The sequence below is a fragment of the Cyanistes caeruleus genome, chromosome 4 (genome assembly GCF_971803275.1).
Source record: "Cyanistes caeruleus chromosome 4, bCyaCae1.hap1.1, whole genome shotgun sequence".
Taxonomy (NCBI): Eukaryota; Metazoa; Chordata; class Aves; order Passeriformes; family Paridae; genus Cyanistes; species Cyanistes caeruleus.
Window position 1 is genome coordinate 1,903,956 of NC_141704.1, and position 27,894 is coordinate 1,931,849.

A 27,894-nucleotide genomic window follows, 5' to 3' on the forward strand; every position below is an offset into this window, starting at 1 on the left:
ACCAAATGGGAATGGGAATGGGGTTGGGGGGGTTTAAGGGATAAAAATGGAGAGTTTCAGGAGGTCAGGAATCTGCAGGGCCTGGAATTCCACACTCCTGGAGAGGGGCCCCAGCTCCACCTGCTGCTAATGGGTGACATTTGGATGCGTGCTGGCACGGAAAATTTATCCAATTTATCCGCTGGCAGGGTCACCGCGGGGCCAACTCACCACAAATCCCTCTTATTTCACTCCTGAGCACTTCCTTCACCTCTTCCTCCTGTGCCAGAGCGGGAAAACGGAATTTAGGGATGAATTCCAACCCCGGCACCATCTCCCTGCTTGTCCCACCAAGGTGGAGCCACCTCGTTTGGGGCGTAATCAGAGCAGAGATTTGGTGTCACGGGGAGCTCGGTTCAAGATTTGTGGCTCATTCCCTCTGGAAATTCCTGGTTTTCCTGCAGCCAGGAAAACCTCCAGGTGCGAGGAGTGGGACCTCAATCCATGTCACACCTCCAACCTGGGCTGGCTTTCCAAGGAATGTCCCCACCCTCCTGGCACTGTCCCCAAAGCCACGACCTCCCGAACTTCCCTGAGCTCTGAAAAGCCATGGAGCCACCCACATCCGAGTTTTCCTCCAGGATTGCCCTTGGGAGTGAGCTGTGGAACCACATTCCATTATTTGGAGCTGCGCCTCCTCCTGCTTTCTCTGCTTCCTTCCCAGCCAACATCATTCCCTATGGAATCTCCAATCTCATGGATCTGGAGCCCGTCCTCCATCCCTGGGACAGCCAACAGCCACTGATCCCATTGGGAATCTTCCCTGTGGGATGGTGGATGCCCTGCTGGACTTCCTGGGGTCACCACCTCTTTTCCTTCTTGGGATTCCAAATCTGGGGGCATTTTCCATGTAGGGAGCTGGAATTTTCAGCAGCCCGAATTTAGGAGATCCTTTCCCACCACCCCCCTGCTAAAATTAATCCTGCTTGGAAAATTAATCCACACCCTGGAAAAACGGAAATATTGCCTTTGTGTCAGTCAAGTGGCACAAAATCCAGGATGAAGGGATGTGGAGGGAGCTGCAACAGGAATTTTTTCCTGATCCGTGTGAGTCAACCCCTCCTTCTTCCTCAGGATTGAGAAGCCCAGGGCAGCAGCTTTTCCCTAAAGGCTTTGAAAATGGGGCACATTTCCCTCTCCTGCTTTTCCTTCGGGTTGGATCAGCCCTGGAGCGCCGATCCTGTCAGACAAGTGGGAGTTGGGAGTCATGGGAAAGACAGGGAAAACCTGCTTGGGCCTTTAGGCCTGGCTTTGGAGAGCCCAGCTCTGCTCCCACCCTGCTCTAACACCAACAGCCTCATTTCCCAGATATTCTCAGAGCAAATCCGTTTCTCAGCATTTCCCTCCTCCCCTTGGCCTCCCAGGGCCGGTTTGGCCGATTTTCTCCATTTCTCCTGGTAATGGGAAGTGATCTCGGGAGAAAGCACTCACGGAAAGGCCCGGATCTCCCTTGGCTCCTTTCTGCCCGGCCGGACCATTTTCCCCCTGTTAAAAACACTTTGATCATTACCAAATCTCAGGAGATTGTCCATGAAATGCTCTGGGAATAAACGCTCCACAGGGATGATAACTCAGAAGGGTAAAAAGCCTCACGTGTTTTCCTATAAATTTTAGGGATATCTGAGAGGAGCTCAGCGGGCAGACAGGAATGGCCTCATCCATGTGTCCATCAGATCCCAGATTTTTTTGGGAGCTCTGCTCCATCCCAGTGTGGATTTTAACACTTTAAGTCAGGTTTATTTTCCAGTTGGAAGAGGTGGATACATGGAGAGGGTCCGGCCTGCACAGAATCTTTGGGAATCAGCTCAAGAAGAAGATTTGAAACTGGAGCTGCAATTCCAGTGCTGGAAAGACGGAAAAACCAGGAGCTGTTGAGCTTTGTCAACAAGGGATAAAAACACACTGACAAATTTTCCACTCAGAACTGCTGGAAACTGGATTTGTGGATTAAGGGTACTTAAAAATATTAAAGGACAAGGAGCACAAGAAGGATGATCCCAATTAAAGCTGGGAGGATCATTTTTCTCTATCCATGCTCGCTTCCAGTGCCAGGAAAAATCACATTATCCACCAGCAGCACATAGAATTAAAGCACTGCCATTCCTGATCCTGAAATCCCTTGGGACACTGGGATTTGCAGGGTGGAGGGACTGACCCAAACAGGTTGGGATCCGAAGCTCCTGTTGGGAATTCTCTGCTGAGCGTTAATTGCGCGTTAATTGCCCTGCATTGATTATCGGTCTGTGCCTGCTCTGATCCAAAGTTTGATGTTTTCCCAAAGGAATCTTCCCCCAGCTGGAGACACCTCCAGGCAGAAATCTGGGCAGCAAATTCCTGGGATTTGGGATTCCAACCTCTCCGCTCTTGCTGTAAAATCCAGAGAGCTGAGAAATGAAACGTGGAAGATCCAAGGTTCATCCAACCCCAGTTTGGAATTTTGGGAAGCGCTGAGGAATCCCACTGGATCATTCCCATACTGACCGCTTCTCCTTTCAGCCCATCCACGCCCGGGGGCCCCTGGAGGCAGAGCTGGGATCTCCCTCTTTTCCCTGGTGGGCCCTGGAGAGGAAAAGGAGAGTTTGGTCAGCACTTCCAGAGATATCCCACATTTCTTTGGGATTTTCCCCCTAAAACCCAACCTGGGCATCAGTGGAAGACACTCCGAACTCCTCAGGTGCTCTCCGGATGGGATGGGATCAGTGCTCTGGAATTTTTCCCTCTGTCCCAACCCCACGAGCCATTCCTGGAGTTTCTCCTTTAATTCCAGGAGAATCCAAGGAACAGCGTGGGTGGAAAAAGTGGCACCTCACAGCCTCTCTTTAATCAGTGTCCAAAACAAAAAAGCCATTTATTATCCCAGACAGGCTTTTCTGGGCTCGCTAATAACATCAAAAATTCCAGCCTTTTTAAATATCCATGAGGGAATCTTGTACTTTCGGCTCCTTCCTCCCTCCTGTGATTCCTTTGATTTATTTTTCATGGTAAGGCACAGCCTGGGGAGCAAGAGAAGGAAGAATAATTTTGTTTCCATGGGCTGGAGCGGGATTTAATCCATATTTTATTGTTCTGGAAGGACCTTTTCCCACCTTCTTCCTATAACCACCCTTCAAAATTCCTTTTAAAGATCCCTGTCACACTTTCAGCATCTTTATTCAGTGACTTCAAGCTCTTATTTTTAAGGAAGATGCTGATTTCCAGACGTATTTTCCAGGTAAAATTCAGCTTCCTTAAGGCAAATTTGCAGGGAGAAAATCCAAGTCTCTTCGGAGGAGAAAAAAAAAGAAATATTTGGGAGTTGTTTTAAAGTTGATTTTGTGATAAAGGAATTGATAAAGGAGATCTGGTGCCCTCCACTCCAATAAAAAAAAATTATTGGGAATTGCTGGATGTGGATTGAGTTCCTTGTTCATCCTTTCTGCTCTGCATCCCTCTGTTCTTGCCTTAAATCCCATTTTTTTCCCTGTGAATTTCATGGGATCACACATTTTTTTGTCTTTCCAAAGAGCAGCCTCATATTCTGATCAACATCTCCCTTTCCTGATATTGATAGTGTAGTTTTTATTTACTTAATTTTTTAATTTTTAATTTACTTACTTAATTAAAACATTTTTTTTCATGTGGAATTTGCCCAAATCCCGTCAATGTTTGATCCTGACGGAGCTGATGTGGTGCAAAAGTTGTCAATGGATTTTGGCTTGGGAAAAAAGTAGGAAAATTCTGGAATGAGGTGGAATAGAGATTTTTTTTTTTTTTTAGTGACCCATCCATGTCAGAATTCCTGAAAAAATCTGTAGGATAAGGAGACCTTGGAGATCCAGGAGAGTGGATCTGATGAGATCCAGACTCACTCAGATTTTCCCAGGAAATTGGGAATTTTTCCAACTTCCAACCTCCAAAACCCAAATTATTGCCATTGTTGTCAGGAACCAACAGGATTTATGGATAAAATTTGCTTTTTCAGGTTATTTCATTCCAATTTTTCTTTTATTCTTGGATCTTCCAGGTAATTTTTAGATTCTTTAATCCAATCCTGAAACTCCCAGCAAAACCACTCTGGGAATTTTCATTTCCAGCCTTTTTTTCACTTTGGAAAGTTCTTTATTTCTCGAAGCTGTCTCAAGAAAACTTCCAGGGCAGGGTGATCCTGCTCATCGATGGAATTAACATCTCATTTCCCTGGATTTTTCCCCTACGTTTCTAAAGGTGCCCAGCGTGGCTGGAATGCAAAAATATTCATTAAAAAACGGGAGCCGAGAGCCACCGGCTCCTTCCCAGGCCTTGGCATCCTGATCCCGGGATAATTAACGACTTGATGTCCTGATCGCTTGGAATTATCTCTCCGTGGAGAGGTCAGATCTTCCCCTGAGGAGACGGGAAAGGAGGGGAGGAAAGGGGATGGAAAATCTCTGGAGAAAAATGAATCGGGAGATGAAATTCGTGGATCAAAATCCCGCAGAAAGAGGGAATGTGGGAGAGCTCGGGAGGCAGCTCGGGAGAGGTGGGAGATGGGGACAGGGGGACACTTCAGGGGGGTTGGGTCACACGAGGGTGGCCAGGTGTGGATCCCTGTGGGATTCGGGATCGTGGGATTCTTGTGGGATTCAGGACCTGTGGGATTCCTGTGGGATTCAGGACCTGTGGGATTCAGGACCTGCTGGGATTCCTGTGGGATTCAGGACCTGTGGGAATTCCTGTGGGATTCAGGACCTGTGGGATTCCTGTGGGATTCAGGACCTGTGAGATTCAGGACCTGCTGGGATTCCTGTGGGATTCAGGACCTGTGGGATTCCTGTGGGATTCAGGATCTGTGGGATTCAGGATCTGTGGGATTCAGGACCTGCTGGAATTCAGGACCTGCTGGAATTCAGGACCTGCTGGGATTCAGGACATGCGGGAATTCCTGTGGGATTCAGGATCTGTGGGATTCCTGTGGGATTCAGGACCTGCTGGGATTCCTGTGGGATTCAGGATCCATGGGATTCAGGACCTGTGGGAATTCCTGTGGGATTCAGGACCCACTGCTCACCTGTGGGCCTGGCTCGCCCTGCGGCCCTCGAGGTCCAGCTGCTCCGGCCCCTCCAGGCTTCCCAGGCCATCCCGTTTGTCCTTTGAATCCTCCCAGTCCAGGAACTCCCTTGGCCCCCTGGGAATCACAGGGGGATTTTAGGGATGGGGCGGCCAAACATCATCCAAACACTTCCATGGCATTGGGAATACGGGAACACCTTCCACATTCCACATTCCACATTCCTTTGGTGTGGGAGCCCTGCTCTCCACATTTCCCTCTCCAGAAGGTGCTTGGTGACATGGATTTTCCATCCAGCTCTTCCCAAGAATTCCTAAATTCCCAGCTCTCCACCTGAACAGAATCCTTTCATTTATAACCCTGGGAGAAACTAGGGAAGAGGAAGATCCCAAACCTATAAATTTCCCACTCATCTTCACCACTGAGCTTTCTCCCAGAGCTGCCGGAACAAAATATTCCCACGAAACCCAGCAGAAGGAAAAATCCATCACCCAGCAGTGGTGGAAAACAAATTTCTGGGAGAGGAGAAGACCAGGAGCAGAAGGGAATGAGAATTCCCTGGGAATGATCTCCAAGCCTCCATCCCGAGACTTCAGGAGGTGTTCGGCCATTGGGGAATGCGGAACAGATTTCATATCCATGAAATCCTTTAGGATCCCAAATCCGCTGGAGACTGGGAAGGGCCTGAGGGGCTGGAAAATGCCAAGAGATTTGATGGAGGCTGTTGAGGTTGTGTTTGGTTTTTGGTTTTTTCCTTAGAAATCTATGGTTTTAACAGAAATCATTGATTTTTTTTTTCTCTCTGTGGAAAAGTACAAGTTCAGGTGTGGTTTTTTTTTAAGGAATAAAGCAGGAAATTAAGGAATTCCAAGAAGGAAGATTGGTGGGGAGTGATCCAGGTGGGAATTCCTCAGGGAGATGAGAGCAGAACTCGGGATCAGCTTGGAGACCTTTCCCATTTCCCACGCCAAGGTGGCCACAGCCCAATCCTCTTTTCCTACCCCAGAGCATTCCCAGGGATTTGCCCTGGGAATGGTGATGGAATAACTCTGACAATGCATCCCAGCCCCTCTGGATGGCTTTTCCTCACACTAAACTGGGATAAAATCCTCCTGGGATTTTATCCACGGACAGAGGTGAATTTAAGGAAACCTCTCTCCCCTGCCCTTTTCCAACTGCATTCCCAACCCTAACATTCCAGCCAGTTGACATTTCCCCTCTGGAAAGGGCACCAACAATGCGGAAAATGTTGAATTTTGTTAACTCCTGATGGATGTGGGATTTCTTCCTTGGGAATGGAATAAATCTGTGGCCAGTACCAACCTTTTCTCCTTTCTCCCCAGGAATTCCCGAGGTGCCATCGTTCCCTGAGGCTCCTGGTTCGCCCTGGAAGGAGACAAGGTAAAATCATGCCTAACGTGGGCTTGGAAAGGCTGGGATTTTGGGAATAAACTGGTTCTTCCTTGGATTAGGGTTATTTACTGAGTGTCATCTCGGTCTGGGCACTGTGAGTATTCCAGGAGAGGGAAAATTCCCATGGAAAAGAGCCTGTGGAGCATCAGGATTGGATGGATGAGGTCAGTTGAGGAGGTGAGTAAATATCCCAATCCCAATATCCAAGAATCTTCACCCAATCCATGCTGATTTATGGGAAGAGATCCAGGAAAACCCTATTTATGCCCTTTGGCATTTTCCAGAGGTGGATTTGGGAAAACTTCTGGGGAAACTCTTGTGGGATGATTTTTAACCATTCCCAAACCATTCCACGATTCTGTGATGACTCAAATCCTCACCTTTGGTCCACGTTGTCCATCCGATCCTGGAATTCCCGGTTTTCCAGGAGTGCCAATTTCTCCCTGTGGATGGAAAAGCAGTGGAAGGGCTGTGAGGACAAAGAACCCCAAAGAAACGGGAAAACTCTGGAAAAGCAAGGAGAGGGATAATCCAGGGATGCCACTCCGAGATAAAGTCTCACCTCAGCCTGGAAATTTCAGGTCACTAAAATTTAACCAACAACGAAGGAGGCAAATTAACTAATTAACACAAATTTAACTCACAACAAAGATAATTGGAAATCCTTAAAATTGGAGATTATCCCAACTCCAGGCTCGCCTTGAGGAAAGTACGGTGGGAAATTCCCTGGACAAAAATTCAGTTACCAAATGCAGATACCAAATATTAACAGCAATAATAATAATCCAAATAATATTAATTAAAATTGATTATGACCACAATAACAACGACATTGCCTCTGTCACCAACAGCTCCCATTTCCCTCATCAAGCTTTCCAAACCTTCCATAAAAAGCCCATCAAGGCTCATTATCGTTGTTTACTGATAAGGGACTAATGGTGCTGATAAGATCCTGGCACCAATTTAGAACTGAGCCCAGGCCGTTGCTAAGGCACGGATCAGGAGGGATTTGGGCAGGGTTTGGTTTAGTTTTTAACCCCAATTATCCCAAAGTTCCGACAAGCCTTGAAACTTCCCAGTCTGAGATTCCCTGCTCTTCATGGGCCTTCCAAGAGGGATTTTCCAACAGGAATGGGGTGGATTCCTCAGGATTCCATGCCATGGATCAGAAGGGATTTGGGCAGGGTTTGGTTTAGTTTTTAACCACAGATTAACCCCAAATTCCCGACAAGTCTTAAAACTTCCCAATCCATGATTCCCTGCTCTTCATGGGGCCTTCCAAGAGGGATTTTCCCACAGAAATGGGGTGGATTCCTCAGGATTCCATGTCATCAATCAGAAGGGATTTGGGCAGGGTTTGGTTTAGTTTTTAACCACAGATTAACCCAAAATTCCTGACAAGCCTTAAAACTTCCCAGTTCGTGATTCCCTGCTCTTCATGGGGCCTTCCAAGAGGGATTTTCCCACAGAAATGGGGTGGATTCCTCATGATTCCATGCCATAGATCAAGAAGGATCTGGACAGGGTTTGGTTTAATCCCAGATTATCCCAAAATTCCTGACAAGCCTTAAAACTTCCCAGTCCGTGATTCCCTGCTCTTCATGGGGCCTTCCAAGAGGGATTTTCCCACAGAAATGGGGTGGATTCCTCAGGATTCCATGCAGGAAGCTTTCCTGGGAATGAGTGGGAAGGAGTTCTGAGGATGGGGCGGCTGGAGGGTGGAAAGCCGGGCTTGGCTCACCTTGGCACCTTTGGCTCCGGGAGCGCCGATCCGGCCTGGAAGCCCTCTCAAGCCCTGGGAAGAAAGGAGATCACAGGGAATGAGGGAAGAGGAGGAATTCTGAGGGTGCTGGAAGCTCCTTCCCCATCTCTGCTTGTCCCAACCTTTATTTCCCAGGATCACGGAGTGGTTGGGGTTGGAAAGAGCTCTGGAGAACGTTTCTCCAGCTCCCAATCCAAGCAGTGCCACCCAAAGCTGTTCCCCCACATTCCCAGGGATTTGGGGCATTTCCAAGGATGGAGATTTCCCGGGATCTCATCCATGTCCTACCTTTGTCCCTTTCTGCCCGGTGTCACCGGTGGTCCCAGGGTCACCTTTCCCTCCCTACATGGAAAAAAAGGAAGGAGATGAATTTTCAGGAATAACAGCCCAAAATCCCATCCATGTGCCGGAAGGTTTCTTGGGAGCCTCCCTGTTGTGAGGGAGCTGATCCCAGGAAAGTGGGATCCAGGAGGGATTTAGTGAAGGATTCCTTGGTTTCCTGCTCTCCAGCAGGCAGAGAGGGACTTGGGATGTGAAGGAAATTGAAATTTGGGCTTCGGTCAGAAACAGAGGGAAACTGAGGCTAGGAAACATGGGATAAGTAAGAAATTTTGGGATATGTGAACTGGAGGAGGACAAGTCCCAAAAACCAGGCCAGGATGTGCCCTGGAGACTTTTCCAGAATTTGGGAAAGGCTTCCGAGGAAGATTGTGAGAAAGGCCCTGAGGCCTTTAGGGGGAAGGGAAAGGAATGTGGGATCCAGGAATGTCCAGACAGGAATGTGGGATCCAGGAAAGCACAGACAGGAATGTGGGATCCAGGAAAGCACAGACAGGAATGTGGGATCCAGGAATGTCCAGACAAGAATGTGGGATCCAGGAAAGCACAGACAGGAATGTGGGATCCATTAAAGCACAGACAGGAATCTGGAATCCAGGAAAGCAGTTAGGAATGTGGGATCCAGGAGGGAGCAGAAAGGAATGTGGGATCCAGGAAGGTCCAGAGAGGAATGTGGGATCCAGGAGGGAGCAGAGACAGGAATGTGGGATCCAGGAAAGCAGAGACAGGAATGTGGAATCCAGGAAAGCACAGAAAGGAATCTGGAATCCAGGAAAGCAGATAGGAATGTGGGATCCAGGAAGGAGCAGAGACATTTCCAAACCATCCGTGTCCTTTCCTGCCGCTCACCGGCTTCCCCTTCTGTCCCTGAAGGCCTCTGTCTCCTTTGGCTCCCTTGATCCCGTTCTTCCCATCCAGTCCTGCCGCACCCTGCCAGAAAATTGGGAAAAATCCATTCCAGAGCTCGGTTTTTTTTCAGGAGAAGGGGGATGAGGACAATCCAGTATGGAAACCCAACTGTGGGATCCCTCAATCCGAGGTCAGAAGCTCCTCCAGGAACTGCCTCAAAACCTGAGGCTGGGATTTAGCTCCCATTCCTCACCCCAATTCCATGGGAATGGAAATCCTTGGCAAACAAAAACCTGGGAGGGGATGAATTTGTAATTCCAGCTCAGGAAAACACGGCAGCAAAAGGCTCATTCCAGAAGATTTGGATGGGGTTGGGAATGGGAACAGGGATTTAAGGAATGTGTGAGCCGGGTTTTTTATCCCATTTTGGAATTTTTTGGCTTCTGGAGCCACATCCAGCATTGGGATCTCTTTTCATGGAGTTTCCCATTGTTGTGGTAGCAAATAAAGCTGCTAAAAATCCTCATTTGCTTTTAATTTCTAAATTTCAATTCTTTTCCCCCAAGGTTGTCACAGTCTCTTCATCCACCCTGGCCAATTTTGATGGCTTTGTCCAGCACTTGGATGTGAAGGAAAAATTTGATTTATTCCAACTTGAACCCCTCAGCTCTCTCAGGGGAGAATGAATCGGCTGCTGGAGCAAATCAGGGGCTGAACAAGGGAAATTCTCTGCTTGGAATTCGTTTGCTGTGGTTGTTGGAAGGAAACAAATCCATTAAAAATAAAATACAAATAAAAAAAAAAATCAAGATTTGTGTGCCAGGGACTCCCTGGATCAGGGAAAATCCATGTTCCTCCATATTCCAGGTGCTGTCAGGCACAAATATCTCTTTATTGGTAACTATTTATTGACATGATCAATCTCAAATTCCATCTGGAGAGGTAAATAAACCATAAAACCCCGGGAAAACGGGAATATCTGTTTGCTGGGATAGATTGGAGGGTAATAAACCATTTGTGTGGTGGTTAAATCCCACAAATCCGGGATACCTTCAAGTGCCTGGAGTTCTGAAGGAGCTGGGAGCTGGGATCAGACCAGGGATGGGTCAAAAATCTTCTTTTTGTCCACTAAAAAACCTTAATTAAGACTTCTCCTAATTAGCATTAAAATCTTTCTTAATTATTTAATAGTATTTAATATATATTATTTAATACAAATTATTTATCATATTAATAATTAATTTATTAATATTAACAAATTATTTCAATATTATTTCATAGTTTTTCTCCATTATCCCAAATATCTCCAGGTTTTCCAGGTTCTTCTGTCCATGTCCAAGTCGTCTTCTTGCTTTCCATGAGATCCTTCTCGTCCTGAGAGGATCCCAAATGGTTTTAGGAAAAGTTTAACTCACTTAAGGATAGGCTGAATAAAAGCTGGGTCAAAGTCTGGCCTACATAGTCCAGGCAACATAAATAAGGTTTAGACTTGGGTTTTATCTCTCTGTAGGTGGTTTCCTGCTTATCCTGGGCTGGAAAGATTTTGGAATATGGATTGGAAGGTTTAAAATTATAAGGATGTGTTGGAAAGCTGGGTCTAAGTCTGGCCTACTTAGTCCAGGCAACATAAATAAGGTTTAGACCCGGATTTTATCTTTCCATAAGTGGTTTCCTGCTTATCCTGGGCTGGAAAGATTTTGGAATATGGATTGGAAGGTTTAAAATCGGGATTGGACCTGAAGGAGAAGATGGTCATGGAAGTGATCCTTTCCCAGGAGAGGGAAAAGATGGGATAGGAGGAGTTAAAAGAGGGGGAAAAAAAAGAAAAATAAGGGAAAAAAAGAGAAGAAAATGCAAAGAGGCCAAATGGAAATTTGTTCCCTCAGATTTGCATCCCGGTGTTGTGCCGGGGAAATCAAGGCTGGACAATAAATGGAAGTAAATGAAAATTTAAATGGCAATTTAGAGGCAATTACTGCGGGAATACTGGAAACGGCTCCGGCTCTTTGGATTTGGGGTTAAAACCTTGCTGGAATTTAACTGCGAACGCGCCGGCAGAGAGGCTGAGTCACCAAATCCTGTGACGCAGAGAAACCTTGGATCCTCCGCTTCCAGGCAAAAAATTCCCGCGGAGCTCCGGGCTGGAGCCAGGGAGGAGCCAGGGAGAAGCTGGGAATGAGCAGGGACACCCTGGGAAAAGCTGGAATCCATTGGGATGCTCCCCCGAAAGGATGGAGCCGTTTGAAGCCGCACATCAAAAGGAGGATGAATTCCCAAACTTATCCTAAAATGTTTTCCACCTCCCGGGCTCCTGCTCCTCAATATTTGATGGGATGATGCAAATGGAATCTTCACCTCGGAGCTCCAGCTGTGGTTTTATCCCTTCCCTGCCGAGTTTTGGTGGAATGGGTCTGGTCAGGATAATCTGCTGCAGTTTTGAGCTCCTTTTCCCCCAAAAAATTTGGTGTTTGGGGTGGGAATTGCCTAGTTTAGTGGAAAATTCCCCTTGGAAGGGGGTTTGGAATGAGAGGATCTGGAAGGGAATGATCCAACCCTCAGCATTTTAGGATTCTGTGTGATCCCAGTTTTCCTGGGAAACTTAATATTTCTAATAAGCTCAAATTCCTGCTTATAAACCATTCCCACCCCTGCTCAGGGTCCGACGCTCCAGGGATTCAGAATCCCTGGAAAAACCAAAACAGGGAGCAAGAAATGGGGGGAAAACGTAATAAAAATCAGAGTTTTGGGGAGAATAATGGGTTAATCCGTTGTTACTCTGATGCACAATCTCAGGGAATAAAGAAGAGGAGCTGGAAGTTTGGATCCATGATCCAAACGAGGAGTTAATTGGAATAACGGGCGGCAACTGGAAAAGAAAAGAGGGAAGTGAGGCAGGAACAGCAAAATAAAAAGGGAGCAGAGCTTTTAGGAGAGGGGAGAAAGGAGGAGGAGGCGCCTGGAATATCAAAACCGAGCCAGTTTGTGAGGTCGAGCGATTCCATTGAATTTTTCCCAGGAATAATTGCAGGGAGAAGACACAAATTCTGTCAGCTCGGTTGGGAACTTCCATGGATCAGAAAATCAGGAGACGAAATGGATGAGGGCGCTGAAATAACTGCCAGGGAATTCAGCGGGAGCAGCAATTTGTGGGAATAAAAGATGGGAAATGAAGGAAAATGAGGAGCGTGAGGCTTTACCTGAAAGATTTGGCGTTGGATCCAGGGAGGATGGGAGTTCTGTCCTCAGGAAAAGGGAAAAAGAGGAATTGGGGGATGACGGACAGCTCGGGAATAACTCAGGGAAGGAATAATCAAAGTGGGAGCACTTAAGGGATAAAGTGGAGCCTTAATTCCCATCAGGATCCTCCCTCAGGTGCCTGAATGGATGGGAATGATGGGAATTCCCTAAATCTTCCAATAAAACTAGTGGGAAGTGAACCTGGCAGAGGTAGCCCCAGGAAGGATGAATTCCAGAATTTATCATGGATCTTCCAGCAGCTCGGGTCTGGCTTTTGCAATTTTGGGAATGTGGTGAAGGATCAAATCCCAGCTTTGCCCTGCACCAGCAGAATCCCAGGGTATTTCCAAGAGAAGGATTCCTTTGTTTTGCTCGGATGGTGGATGGCAGGACATCACTTTGTGGGAGTTCTTATCCCTAAAATCCATGGAAAAACGGGATGCTGGGATCCCTTTGCACTCAGCAAACTTTGCTCTGTTTCTGGATGGATTCAGGTCTTCCCTACAAAACAATTCCATGAATATCCTCAATCCTACCAGTGCTGTCCCAGGTCTCGCAGCAAGTTCTGGCCTCGAGGCTTTGGCCAAGTGCTCAGAGGGTTGTTTATAATTATTAATAATAGTTATTAATAAAATAATTAATTGGATGAGGGCCTTTTCCTCAGGGAGCAATTCCCACTCTGGATTCCAGGCCTATCAGTAATTCCGTGCTGTGACCAGGAACACACGGGGACTTATTTCTTTGGAAAACCTTGGAAATTTGGAGTTTGGGCCCTTAATTTAAGAGCTGGACTTGATGATCCTGGTGGGTCTTTCCCAACTCCAAATATTCCATGATTCCGTGATTCTGTGAGTCTTTGGGGCTTGGAGACTTTTCCACTTGGGATGAATCCACCAAACGAATTACAAACGTTAAATAAATGTCTTTTCCTTATGTTCCTTAATGCAAAATCATGGATTTGTGGAATCATGGAATGGTTTGGGGCAGGGAAGGGACATTAAAGTCCATCCAGTTCCAATCCCAAGGGCAGGGACACCTCCCATTATCCCAGGTTGTTCCAAGCCCTGCCCAACCTGGCCTCGGACACTTCCAGGGATCCAGGGGCATCCATAATTTTTCCGGGAATTTTGTGCCTCCCCATCCTCACAGAGAGGGATTTCTTCCACAAGCCATAACCCCAAACCTGTCATCCCTGGTATCCCTGCTGGTTTTCCAGCAAAACCTCTCGGAACATGGACTTTGGGGAGCAGCTCCCAGTTCCCACGGCTTCTTCCCACCCCTTCCCACATTTCTGGTTGTGGGACAGAAATGTCCAGGCCACACAGGCCTTTGGAAAGACAAGGGAACATTTTCCAACTCACGGAAGATCCCGGTGAGCTCGGTTCTCCTGGCTCCCCCTGCAAGGAGAACAGGATGAGTTATCCTGGGGAAGAGCTGAGATCCCTCTGGAAACAGGGAATGCTGTAGGAATTCTGGGAAAGGGAGAAGGAGAGCTCTGAGGAGCTCCCTACAGCAGCAGCTGGAAGGACAGTGGGATATCCCAAATATCCCGACTGGAAAACAACAGATTCCACCGGTTCTAAATGGGGCTTGGAGAACATCTCTCACCTTCCTCCTGGAATGTTGACATTCCAGAAACTCCTTACTGACCATTCCAGCCTGGAAAAGCTCCCAGAGCGCTCTCTGCCCCTTTAAAATCTTTAGGATTTTCCTGGAAAAGTGCAGCTGCTCCTGCTTTTCCGGAGCCTCTGTCATTCCAATCAGCAATTTTGGGGAGGGAATGGAGGATTATATTCCACGGGAAAACTGGGGTGGGATTTTCCATCTCAGCCCTGGCAGGAGATGCCTCAAGTTTGGAGCTCACCTTCTGTCCCACAGGTCCTCTGCTCCCAAAAAGTCCCATCATTCCCTTGGCTCCAGCTTCTCCTTTGATTCCCTAAAACGTTAAAATCCCAGTTAAAAACCTTTTGAGCACCTACTCTCTGGAATTTATCCATGGAAAAACCCATGGAGATAACAAAGATGACCACAAGCACCATTTCCATATCAAAAGTCCATCCCCAGGGGTTGGGAAGGAAGCCACCAGTGCCAGGACTCGGCAGGAACCTCTGGGAATTGTTATGGAAAAGATTCCGTGCCCAGTGGTGGGGATTGAAGGAAAACAGGCAGGAAGGGGGTTTGGATCCTTGGGATGAGCTGAACCTATGCCAAAAATCCAGGAGAAGACCCTGAGGGGTTCACTGGGGCCAGAGATTCCACTCTCCAAAGTCATCCGGATATTTATCCAGGAGGAGACGTTTGTGTGTTATTTTAAGGAATAATTTATGGGTAATTTTTAATGGATTTTTTTTTTCTGGAATATTCTTCTGGATTATTTTTTATGGAGTATTTTTCATCGGATTCCAACCCGAAAAATAAAATATGTGAAATTTTATCCAACTTTATAAAACACAGGAAAACCTCCCCCCGCCATGGGAGAACCTCCAAGAGTTTCCTTCACTTTGGGGAGCGGGATCAGAAAAGGTCAGGATCTGCCTCTTCCCAAGGGACGTGCCCACCTTGGATCAGGCAATTCCCACCTGGACTACACCGGGATCCAGCTTCCTATGGGAAATAGCAGGAGCTGGATGTGTCACTGCTGCTGTAGCAGCTTCAATTTATTCAGTCCTGGGTCAGGCTGGTGAAGCCAAAGCCATTTCCGTGAGATGGAAATTGGGATGAGTAGGACACGGAGACGGGAGCTGTGACTCAGCTGGGAGTGGGAGAATTCCGTGATTCTTCCCAGGAAAACGGGGCCGGGTTGGGACCTGGGATGAGCTACCAGGGAAGCAGAGGGAGAGGGAGGAGCTCTGCCACCACCCAGGGGACACAAGAGGGACACGGGAGCCACCCAAGCCTTGCCAAGAGCATTCCAGGGGCTCCAGGAGCAGGGACAGCTCCTGGAGAGAGAGGGGGATGCGGGAATGGAATTTTCCCAGTGGGACACCAGAGAAATGGGATGTGTTTTGTGTCCCCAAGCCCTGCCCAGCCCCGTCCTCTCCCTGTCAGTGCCAGAGTTGGGTGTGGCTGTGTTTTCCAGCAGAGACCAGAGAATTCCAGGATGGAATTGGGATGGAAGTGACTTTAAAGATCATCCAGTTCCAATCCCAGCCATGGGACACCTTCCACTGTCCCAGGCTGCTCTGAGCCTCATCCAACCTGGCCTTGGAGACTTCCAGGGATCCGTAATTTTTAATCCATAATTTTTCTGGGAATTCCGTTCACCACCCTCGGTCCCTTCCTCACGGGCTTTGGGAAGTTCCCACCTTTTCTCCTATGGGTCCGTCCTCTCCCTTCTCGCCTTTGTCTCCATCAAAACCTGGCAGTCCCTGCTCACCCTGAAAGGAAAACCAGGAATTGCTGGATTCGAATTCTTCCGTCTCTCCTGGAAGGATCCAGCTGATCCCAGGCAGGGAAGGGACACCTTGGAAAGCCAAACTTACGGGATCTCCTTTGGTGCCTTTGTAGCCCTGGGGTCCAAAAATAGTTATGGACTCACCCTGGAGAGAGGAGAGACAGGGAAAGGGATCCAGCAGGAGCTCACAGATCCCACTGGGAATGCAGTGATTAACAATTACATTAATTGCTAGGGTTAATCACCCTTAATTAAAAGCTGGAACGTGCCCAGAAAACTCCAAATCCTGATGTTTCCCAGTGACCTCCCATCCCTAAAAAAACTCCCCAAACCTGGAATTATCCCGGTGCAGTTCTCCCGGATGGAAAGGGACAACAGGATCATTCCCTGATCCCAGGCTGCCACTGCTGGGACAGAATCCATGAGTGACACCTGGGGGTCGGGATTTCCAGCTCTTCCCAGGGTTGGGAATGGAGCTGTCCATGGTGTTTATGGATGCACTCGGAGCCGAGGAATGGGAATGGTGCTGAGGTCACCCCTCAGAGAGAGGTTTTTGGGGGGGTGACACCCCTAAAGTGTCACCCCTGGGAGCCACAGGAACCCCCTGGACACACCCGTGCTGAGCTCCTCAGAGAGTGGAATCCAGGCTATTCCAAGGAATGTCTCTGCTCTGGAGAAGGGATGGTTGTGTCTCCAAAAGGGATGAGGCGCCTTCTGGTGTTCCCTTTGGAAAAAATTCCTTTCCCTCAACTCCCTTCAGCACAAATATTCCTGCTCTGGGTGATTCTGCCATGCTGGGCTTTTACCAGCTCCACATCCATCAATATTCCCAAAAATCTGACATTTTTTGGACTCCAACCCTCACCACAGGACCCTGCCCAAATTCTGCTTTCAGACACATTCCTGCTTCCCAGCTCTCTAACAGAGGCAGGATGGGGCTCAACAAATTTTGGGAATAAAAGGGAGACTGAAAATCCTGCAGTTTAATCCAACCCCGGGATTCATGGAGTTATTCCCACACTGATCCAGGGAGAATGAGAGGGAAAATTAAGCTGCAATCAGGTGGAACAAAGCCAAGCCAATTTTTCCCTCCTGCTCCCGTTTTATCTCCGATTCCACCTCCTCTTTTATGAAGGCATCCTTTGGAAAATGCATCCCACATTCCTTTGGCTTGGGAAGAGTTTCGAGGCCTCCTCACGAAGCAAATTAAGAATTGATTGGTCTCCGGAGCGAGTTCCTTTCCAGAAGAGCCTCCTCGGAGACAAATGGGCCTTAATCACTGAATATTGTGTGACTCAAAGGCGGCATCATCACGGATGCTTTTCCAAACCTCATTTTCCAGCGAGCCATTCCGGCCAGGAAGGAACTTAACAAAACGCCGGGCACGAGTTCAGAGGTTTCGGAGCATTTTCCAGGAGCACTCGAGGAGTTATTTTCCCATTACCTGTCAGGAGCCAGCTCAGGCTGTTGGAAATTAAGGTTCGCTTTGGGGTCAGCTGCTCATTCCAAAAATCAGGGGGAATTTTCTTCCTCCCTTAATTCAGGATTTTTTTTTTTTTGTGCCTCAGCAAATCGTTCCCAAAATTACTTTAGTCTTTTTTTTTTTTTTTTTCTTTTTTTTTTTTTTTTTTAGGATCAAATCCATCCCACAAACTCAGCTCCGAGAAATGTTCCCAGTGCAAGGATGGAATCAAAAGATTTAAACTGGTGGAAACCCGCCCCCCCACCCCCAAAAAGGAGGGTCAGAATCCAGGTGTTTCCTCCTCTTAATTCCATTGGCACAACAAAGAAAGGATGGATCCAGGCTTTTCTTGGAGCCACACAGTGAAAGGAAAACCCCAGAAATATCTGTAATGTCCTTACTCGTTCTCCCTTTGGTCCCAGAAGTCCCCGATCACCCTAAAAACAGGAAAATAAATTAAAAAAAAGAATTATTCCCTTTTTATTCCCTCTCAGGCCATTGATTCCCACTCCAAGCCACTGAAACCTCTTGGAGCTGGAAGTCAGATCCTCTGGACACTCTGGAAAACCTTCAGTTCGCCACGAAATATTGTGGAAAACCCAAATTTACGGCACTGACAATGAATAAAAACCCCAGAGCGCTGAGCTGGTTTTCCTGACTCCACACTCAGCACAATGTGGAATTACTGCTGGAATTCCCATCCCAATGGGATTCAGCAGGGGTGGGATGGCATCCGAAAAATGAAGGATTTCCCAAATTTCTCCCTCAAATCTTTTAATGGAATCTGTATGGAATAGGAGCTGGAGTGCAGAGCACATGAGGCTGATCCAGGGGCTCTCCCAGTCCATTCCTGGGAAATCCTGGGATGATTCCCAAAGTGATCCAGGGACTCCCCCAGTCCATTCCCAGAAGATCCTGGGATGATTCCCAAAGTGATCCAGGGACTCCCCCAGTCCATTTCCCACAAGATCCTGGGATGATTCCCACTGGTTTAAAAGGCTCCCACAACACCAGAAACTGTGCAGAGATCAGAGCTGCAGATAAAAGTTTCAGATAAAAGTTTCAGATAAAAGTTTCAGATAAGAGCTGCAGATAAGAGTTGCAGATAAGAGTTGCAGATAAGAGTTGCAGATAAGAGCTGCAGATAAGATCAGTTCTTACTCTTTGGCCCTTCACACCCGGGAAGCCTTTTGGACCCTGGAAAAAAACCATACAAAAACCACGTGAGGATCCACAATAACAGGAGGAAAGCGGGAAGGTGGGAATGTTGGGAAAGAGAAGCCTCCATCCACCAAAGGCAGAATTGCTTCCAGCATGGAAAAACCTCTGGAAGAACCAGCACGGGAGCTCCTGCTTTAATCCTCTGCCCACCACCGGGATCTCCTGGCAGGTGGATAAATTCAGCCAAATTCCCTCGTTTTGAGAATCCCACTGGGATTTTTGGACCCTCAACATCAAGGAAAAGCCAAGATGCTCCAAGAGGTTCCTCCAAGGTGGGGGAGGATCCTGGATGGGGATCTCCGGATCCCTTGGAGGCCAAGCCAGGATGGGGAGCACATTTGGAGAGGTGAAAAGCCACCGTGGTCACCCCTGCTTGCTAAATTCCCTGGAACATGCAGGAAGATGGGAATTTTCATCTGCAGGGATACTTTTTCCTATCCCAGGGTTCTCCATGCCCCACATCCAGCCTGGCCTTGGACACTTCCAGGGATGGGGCAGCCACAGTTTTTCTGGGAATTTTGTGCTAGGGCCTCCCCACCCTCACAGGGAAGAATTTCTTTCCAATATCCCATTTATCCCTGCGCTATTCCAGTTTAAAACCATTCCCCCATTTCCTATTGCTCCGTGTCCTTATTAAAAAAAAACACCTCTTCCTTTCATTCCATGAAAAATAACAGCCTAATAAATAATACTGAATAATTAATAAATAATGAGTTTATCCAAATTCCAGCTGTCATTTGTGTCTCCAGCAGAACAAGAGCCTGAAATCCCTGTCCTGAAATTCCTGAAATTCCCAGAGACCTGACAACAGCAGCGGGGGGGCTTGATATTCCAGGAGGGCTTCCAAACCTTGGGATGATCCACCCAAATGGACAAGGACAGCAAGGAATTCACACGATTTTCCACTCCCTCATCCTACTGGAATTCAGGTTTCCAAACCTCTATTTCCCTCCGGAAGAATCCCATTTTATTCCTCTCACGGCTTGTGGGGATTTCGCCAGCCGTGGATCCCGTGATTTTCCGGGATATTGGAACACTCACCATCATTCCAGGAGGACCCCGCATTCCCACGATGCCCTCGTCGCCCTGGGGGATGCGGAGGGGCGGGGATAACAATGAGGAATGCAGCACACAGGGAATCCCAAACCCACAAACCATCCCGCTGGGAATGGGGCAGGCAGAATTCCCTGTGCCCAGAGGATTTCTCCAGCCTCTTTCTCCCTCCATCAGGATCAGGTGCCGGGTGTTTTTATGGATTGGGATGACAGCGCTGTGCTGGAGGGTCCATGAAGGCCTTTTATGACCTCCTTGAGTTGACCCCACAGGACCTGCCTTTAAACCTCAGGAACTGTCCAAATTCCAAATAATTTAGGCCAAATTTGGGTTTCCCACTTGAAGCCAAAGCAACCCGAGATCCTGGGATTTAGATTTGTGCCGGAGCCACAAGAGCAGAAACATTATTCCATCGTTTCCTTTGGATAACGAAGCTCCAGCAAGGTTTACCCACAGCTGTTGACATTTCTGGGGAGTGTTTTGCCTCAGGGGCCTCATCCAAAAGCAGGTGGGGAGTTCTTCCCGATGGATTGGGCCATAAAATCCTGATTTATTTGTGGGACAGCCACAGGAGCAGCCAATTTAAACACGATTCTCCGATTCCGACTCCGTCTTTGCCGGAAGGAGACCAAAACTTCTCAGGGACAGGAGGAAAAGGGAATTTTTGCTACCTGAAACCCTTCAGGAATTTCTGGGACAGGTGGGAGGGAGGTGATGGATAAAGCTGTCTCCAAAGGGGGCTGGAGGCTGCAGGAATCCAAGCCTGGAATATTTATGGGTGGACCTACCCGAGGGCCAGGGAATCCACGGGGACCTCTCGGGCCAGCGGCTCCAATGCCGGCTTCTCCCTGGAAAGCAGAGAATTCCAGAGGCGTCACTCAGAGCAGCGAAACCCCACCACAGAATCCCTGATTATTTTGGCCAGGATTGAAGTTCCAGGAAGACTCAGGAGACTCAATCCCATGGATTTTCTGCTGTTCTCTTTGGAGGGTGCTCCAGCAACCATGGGAGTGAGGGTGGAATGGGATAAAGTAGGATGGAGGCAGGGACTTGTCCCATTCCCATTCCCATTCCCGTTCCCGTTCCCGTTCCCATTCTCGTTCCCATTCTCGTTCCCGTTCCCATTCCCATGATTTCTGCTCGTGACTTTCCCGGGAGGGTGACACTGACCTTATTGCCTTTGGCTCCAGGGGTCCCAGGAATTCCCTGTAGGACAAGGAGAACAAAGTAAAGGGGAGGATTTGCTTTGGAAGTGCTCCATGCTCTCCTATCCCAACATTCCCAGAGGATCAAAGCCCATCCAGCCCAGATCCCTCATCCATCCCTCCCAAAAGGCACAGGGAACGTGAACAAATCCACCTCTTTTCCTGGGGATCCTGATGGCCCCACAGGCCCTGGAAATCCACTCCGGCCTCTCCTCCCACGTTCCCCCTGGAAAACAAAACCCTTTGAGAGGAGAACATGCAGATGGGAAAGGTCCTGGTTTCCCTGATCAGGACAAAAGCAGGAGCTGGTGATCCAAGTGTTCCCTGCACTGGCAGGAATTTCCTCATGGAAAGGGTGGTCAGGCATTGGAAGGGGCTGCCCAGGGAGGTCTGGAGTCCCCATCCATCCCTGGAGGTGTCCAAGGAATTCCTGGATGTGGCACTCACTGAGGATTTGGCAGGTTTGGAGTCCCCATCCATCCCTGGAGGTGTCCAAGGAATTCCTGGATGTGGCACTCACTGAGGATTTGGCAGGTTTGGAGTCCCCATCCATCCCTGGAGGTGTCCAAGGAATTCCTGGATGTGGCACTCACTGAGGATTTGGCAGGTTTGGACTCCATGACCTTGGAGGGCTTTCCCAACCTCAGTGACCCTGGGATTCTGGGATTCCTCCCTCTATTCCCAGGGATTAATGACCCCAAAATTCCAGCTGCCATCCCAATGTGATCGCCGCTCCTTCCCAGTCCCCTCCTCCAGTCCCACCATTAAATTCCCAGGAAGAGAAACTTCCCAGGAGCTCCCCTGTTTTATTCTGGAACCTGAGGATCATCCCATCGTTCTAATCATTCCCGGTACCCTTCCTTTTCCAACCGGGATTTGTTCCCACTTCCCTGACAACATCCAGGAGACCTGGAATTGTGGGGGTTTGACCCACAGGGGTCACCTTGAGGTGACAAACACAACCCAAGGTGTCCCCTCACCTTCTGTCCTGGAATTCCGGGCACACCTGGAGCCCCTCTGTCCCCCTGGGATCCGGGAGTGCCGGCATTGCCACGAATTCCTTGGATGCCCTGAGCTCCTGGAGGTCCCGGGGCCCCTGGCTCGCCCTGGTGAGGGAATCACAAGGAATTGGGATATCGGGTGGGATTTGCTGGAGCTCCTGGAGAAAGTCTGGGATGTCTCCTTGAATTCCCATGACCGTTGCATGGAATTTGGGACACCACTTCCAGTCCTGATCCATGAGGAGATCTGAGGGCTGGAGGAATTGTCACCGAACTTTGGGATTTCTTTTCTTCCTAAGTTTTGGTGACAAAAGGGCTTTTCCGTGGCTAAATAAGGACAGGGCCTTTAGCTCCACACTTTTGGTGAATTCCAGCACCCCAGGGAGGCCTGGAAGTCATTCCTGGTGAACCCACAATTCCCTGGATTTCTTTTTTTCCCAGCCTGAGGATGTCCCTGTTGATTGCAGAGGTCAGCCCGAACCCTTCCATGATTCCAAATTTATCCTCAGGACGTCCCTCTGAAACGGCCCTTTGGAGAACACAGAGCATTCCCTCTATCCCAAATCCTTCTCCCGCCTTTCCAGGATGATTTTGGTCCTTTCTCTTTGCAGCCGCTTCCATGCTTCACATCCAGCAGTGGAAAACCAGGATGACAAAGAGGAAAAATCCCAGGAAGAAATAAATCCAGCCTTACCTTAAATCCAGGTGGCCCAGCCTGGCCAACCGGACCTCTGAACCCAATTCCTGGCTCTCCCTGTGAAAGGAAAGTCAGGAAAAATCAGGAATTCTCCTTCCAGTGAAAACCCAGGACAGGGAGAGTTTGGTTTGTGCTGCTCCATGGAGATCCAGCTGAAATCCCACAGGAATGATCCCGTTCCAAGGGTTCCTACAGAGCCCTCGTCTCCTCTGGATGATCTGAGCTGGAGAGACAAAGCTGCTGGGAATCAGCTTTGGAAAAGAGGAAGCTGGAATATTCCTGGGAATGGTATCCCAAGACGCTGGGTTAGACAAATTCCCTGGCATCCATTACTCATTCCCAAGGTGTCCTGTCCGTGTGATCTTTCCGGAATATTCCTGGGAATGGTATCCCAGGATTCTGGGCCGGACTGATTCCTGTCCATGTGATCCTTCTGGAATATTACCGGGAATGCTATCCCAGGATTCTGGGCCAGACACATTCCTGTCCGTGCGATCCTCCTGGAATCTCATCCCGGTCCCCAGCCACACCTCAGGAGTGCCCTGGACACTGATCCCAAGAAAAGGAGGAAAAGCCACCGCTGGCTGGCACCAACTTTGTCCTTCACCTTTTGGCCTTCGTCCCCTCGGTCTCCTTTGGTGCCCTGGGGAATAAAGAAAAGATTCCGAGGTCATGGAATTGTCACCCCTGAGCAAGAGATTCCCAGGGATTCTTTGACTGGAATGTGGGGGAAAAAAACCTGGGAAAACACCCAAATTCCAAGGAATTTGGTGATGGGATGAGAGTGGACATCAAACCCCTCTCAGGTCATTTTTTGGGTGAGGGACATCAATCTCTACTTCAATTATTGGCATTTTGGGCTAATTTTAATTGCTTTAAAATAATTAATTTCAATTTTCAACCAGCAAAATAATTAATTTATATTCATTTAATTTAATTACTTTGGTATCGTGCACTGTTCTGTCCTATCCTGGGAGATTCAGCTTCTCTATAAGAAATAATTCCAATGAAGATTTTTTTGTCAAATTATTATTATTATTATTATTATTATTATTATTATTATTATTATTATTATCATTATTATTATTATTATTATTAATAATAATAATAAAAAAATTAAAATATATAATTATAATATAATTAGTATAAAAATAAAAAATTATAGCATTAATATTAATAATATTATTACTATTACTATTACTATTACTATTACTGTTATTATTATTATTATTATTATTATTATTATTATTATTATTATTAATAATAATAATAATAATAATAATAATAATAGTAATACATATTTTTGCTTTTCTGTCATTAATCCTGCTGGACAAAGGTTCATCTGTAGCTCTGTAATTCCTTAGATTTAATCCATCGATATTCCCAGGGCTGGGACTGGATCCAGCCCCACCTGGGCTGCTCTTGGAGGAGATTCCCAAATAAACTTCGGAGCTGATATCAGCACTCACCTTCTCTCCAGGCTCCCCCACATCCCCAGGTTGTCCCTGCAAGACAAAATTCCCTTTCCAGCCACTTCTCTTCCCCCTCCTTTTCTCCCAGGATTCCACCCAAAATTCCCCATGGGATTCTTCCTTTTACCAACCCTCCCTTTCTCCTGAAATTCCGTGTCCCCCTTCCCTGGATCTGCCACCTGCTCCCGATGAATTTTCACAGCCCAAAGCGGAAAATGAGGATTTTTGTGGCATTTTTTTCCTATCCCTATCCTTGTGCCAGGGCTGGATTTTCCTTGTCCATCCCATCTTTTTGTTCTCTTATCCAGCAGAAAATGAACATCGGGAATCCTCCCCTTGAACTTCCGCATCATAGAACACGAAAATTCCATCATTTAGGCTGGAAAATTCCTCAAAAATCACTAAATCCAACCTCTGGATTTCGTATTTCCTCCTGAGCGTGGCAGATGTGTGGAAAAACTGCTGGAATTTGGGAACAAAACCCCCAGGAAGGTTTGGGGATAAAGGTGGGAATGTGCCAATCCCAGTTTCCATTGGACCCGATCCATGAGCATATTCCCAACTGTCTTTCCCTTTCCAGGACCTCTCAGCACAGGGAATTCCAGTTCCAAAGGATCAGGCTGGAAAAGCCCATCCCTACCTTTTCTCCTTTGTCTCCACGGGCTCCAGGAGCTCCCATTTCTCCCTGGAAAACAACCAATCCCCAAAAAATCAATCCCAAAAATTCACTATTCCAAGGAATTTTCCCTTCCCTCTTTGCACCAGGTGGGTGCTGCCCTCATCCCCGCTCCGGTTTTTGGAAATATCCATGGAGGAATCCCTGATTTCCAGCACTCGCATTCCCACAATGGATTGGGAATTATCCTGAACAATGGGAATGCAGAGGGAAAACCAATAATCCTGGAACAAAGGCCAGGGAAAAGTGACAAATCGAGGGTTTCCCTATCCCAGGATACTGCAGATCTTAAAGAATTCCATGAATTTGAAGGAGACAGGAGGAATCCCAAACCGACTGAGGATTCCCAAAACACAAATCCCATGTTTGGATCAGCTGTGAAAGATTCCATCCTGGAATTTCTGCTCATCACCAATGGCAAAACTGTTGATTTCATCTTGGATTTCCTGATTTTTGCCTGCGATTCCTCAGTTTCCAAAGTGAGACAGCTCTGGGAAAATGGATCATTATCCCGGGAATGTGTAGTAAAAAAGTGGGATAACAGCACTGACCTTTGGGCCACGGGAAGAGGGATCTGCTGGGCCACTTCCCTCCTTCTGCCAGGAAAAAATGCACTGGGATGGGATGGGATCCATGGGATGGGATCCATGGGATGGGATCCATGGGATGGGATGGGATGGGATCCATGGGATGGGATCCATGGGATGGGATCCATGGGATGGGATTCCTGGGATGGGATGGGATCCATGGGATGGGATGGGATCCATGGGATGGGATCCATGGGATGGGATGGGATGGGATGGGATGGGATGGGATGGGATGGGATGGGATGGGATCCATGGGATGGGATGGGATCCATGGGATGGGATGGGATGGGATCCATGGGATGGGATGGGATCCATGGGATGGGATCCATGGGATGGGATGGGATGGGATGGGATGGGATGGGATCCATGGGATGGGATGGGATCCATGGGATGGGATGGGATGGGATGGGATGGGATGGGATGGGATGGGATGGGATGGGATGGGATCCATGGGATGGGATGGGATCCATAGGATGGGATAGGGGGATGAGATCCATGGGATCCATGGGATGGGATTCCTGGGATGGGATTCCTGGGATGGGATCCATGAGATGGGATGGGATGGGTGGGATGGGATCCCTGGGATGGGATCCATGGGATCCCTGGGATGGGATTGTTGGGATGGGATGTGATCAGTGGGATGGGATCCATGGGATCACTGGAATGGGATCGATGGGATGGGATCCGTGGGATCACTGGAATGGGACTGATGGGATGGGATCCATGGGATTGGATGGGATTGATGGGATGGGCTGGGAGAAAGGAGCAGCTGTCTCCTCCCAGGGATAAGAGCAGGACAGAAGGAATTCCGTACCTTAGTTCTCCTTGGACGATGAGGGCCTGGATATGCCTTGGATTAAAAAGAGGAGAGGGAAGCATGAGAGCAGCTGGAAAAACTTTTCCGTGAGCCATGGAAAAGACACCTCTGAGGAATGGGAAGTGAGGAATGGGAAGTGGGGAATCCCAGAGGGAAGCTGGAGGTTTCCACAGATCACCAGGATCCTTTGGAGGCCTCCAGGCTCCCGATCTGCTCCAGCCTGGATGGGACATCTGGGAGCTGCCAGGACCAAGGAATTCCTGAGCAATTCCTGAGGAATTCCAGGCTTTCCAGGTGTCCCATTTTAACCCTGGAATTTCTGGAAAAGATGTGGATGAGCTCAGCTCATTCCTCCTGGGAATGCAGGGTGAGGGTCACTCCCTGCTTTCAAATAAATCCAGTCACAGGAAAACTATCCCAAATTTTCCATCCTTAATTCCTGGGAATGGGAATTTTTGCTCTTAAATTTTATAAAAATCAACTTTTTTTTTTTTTTTCCCCCCCCATTTCTGGGATTTTCTGGTAAAGATCCCTGGAATGTCCAGGCATGTCAGGAATGGGCAGGTTTATCACCACCCCCACCGGGAAATATCTTCGACATTCCCAGGAGATTCCAGTGGTTCTGCTTTCCCCAAAAACCGGATTATTCTGTTTGCTCATTTCCCTGGATGAATTCATGGAGAAGGATCTCTTTGTCCATGAAAAATGGTTCCTGCAGCAGCTGTTTCCTGCTTTATTTATGGATATTTATCCCTAAATTTCCACATTCATCGTGGCCTTGCCCGGGTGGGAAAACAGAGATCCACTTCCATTGCTCACCGTGGATCCCAGCAGGAATTTCCGAGCTCCCGGAGCACCGGGGGGATGAGCTGGTGATGGAGCCTCCAGGGAAGGGGCACTGCTTCCTCCTGGATCACAGGGATGGCTTTGGAATGGGATTCTTGTGGGGTGTCCCTCATGCCTGGGAGATCTCCTGGATCTGTGCCTTGGGATCATGGAGCTGTTGTTGGAATTCCCATTTTCCTGCGGGAAGGGAAACACAGCGCCCGATCTATGGACAAGGAATGGTTCAAAACCAACAGAGGAGAGAATTGGATTGGATGGGAGGAAAAAATTCCATCCCCAGGGAATGGGGAGTTTGGAATTCCTGGAAGTGTCCAAGGCCGGGTTGGAAGGGGCTTGGAATAACCTGGGATAGCGGAAGGTGTCCCTGCCCACGGAACTGGATGAGCTTTAGGATCTCTCCCGACCCATTCTGTGATTCCATGAAATTCTAATAATAAAATAATAAAATAATAATAATAATAATAATAATAATAATAATAATAATAATAATAATAATATACCAAAATGAGCTTTTCCAACCTTAAGAATTTAAGAATTAAAACCCCACCTAAAATATTCCAGCTTGGAACTTGGAATCCTGCCCTACTCCGGCCATTCCCAGGCAACTCCGTGTTTATTGAGCCTGGAGCATCCAATTGGAATAAACCATCAATTAATGCCAATTAACGGCCATATGTTAATCAGCCCCTTGCTGATAATTTGGAATATTTACGGCACACAAAGTAAAGAAAATAATTCCTGACCTGGCTCCTAAATTGTTCCTGCTTTTCCATAGCAGCAGGAGGAAATGATCCATTG

General features: G+C 47.9%; 1 protein-coding gene across 1 annotated transcript in view; it reads right to left on the bottom strand.

Moving 5' to 3' along the window:
- Positions 1-27,894, bottom strand: part of LOC111923167 (uncharacterized) — a 94,020-nt gene that overhangs the window by 6,105 nt on the left and 60,021 nt on the right. The window contains exons 54-80 of the mRNA XM_086886370.1: positions 27,070-27,273; positions 26,248-26,283; positions 25,398-25,442; positions 24,811-24,855; positions 24,168-24,203; positions 23,306-23,341; positions 22,696-22,755; positions 21,981-22,106; positions 21,155-21,226; positions 20,966-21,001; positions 20,584-20,643; positions 19,784-19,828; positions 18,683-18,718; positions 17,923-17,958; positions 16,148-16,204; positions 15,971-16,042; positions 14,530-14,601; positions 14,027-14,062; positions 9,429-9,509; positions 8,529-8,582; positions 8,220-8,273; positions 6,859-6,921; positions 6,389-6,451; positions 5,066-5,182; positions 2,521-2,598; positions 1,471-1,524; positions 211-259 (exon numbers count right to left, since the gene is read on the bottom strand). Of these exons, the coding sequence (XP_086742496.1) occupies positions 211-259; positions 1,471-1,524; positions 2,521-2,598; positions 5,066-5,182; positions 6,389-6,451; positions 6,859-6,921; positions 8,220-8,273; positions 8,529-8,582; positions 9,429-9,509; positions 14,027-14,062; positions 14,530-14,601; positions 15,971-16,042; positions 16,148-16,204; positions 17,923-17,958; positions 18,683-18,718; positions 19,784-19,828; positions 20,584-20,643; positions 20,966-21,001; positions 21,155-21,226; positions 21,981-22,106; positions 22,696-22,755; positions 23,306-23,341; positions 24,168-24,203; positions 24,811-24,855; positions 25,398-25,442; positions 26,248-26,283; positions 27,070-27,273 (1,723 nt within the window). The remainder of the gene's footprint in view (positions 1-210; positions 260-1,470; positions 1,525-2,520; positions 2,599-5,065; positions 5,183-6,388; positions 6,452-6,858; positions 6,922-8,219; positions 8,274-8,528; positions 8,583-9,428; positions 9,510-14,026; positions 14,063-14,529; positions 14,602-15,970; positions 16,043-16,147; positions 16,205-17,922; positions 17,959-18,682; positions 18,719-19,783; positions 19,829-20,583; positions 20,644-20,965; positions 21,002-21,154; positions 21,227-21,980; positions 22,107-22,695; positions 22,756-23,305; positions 23,342-24,167; positions 24,204-24,810; positions 24,856-25,397; positions 25,443-26,247; positions 26,284-27,069; positions 27,274-27,894) is intronic.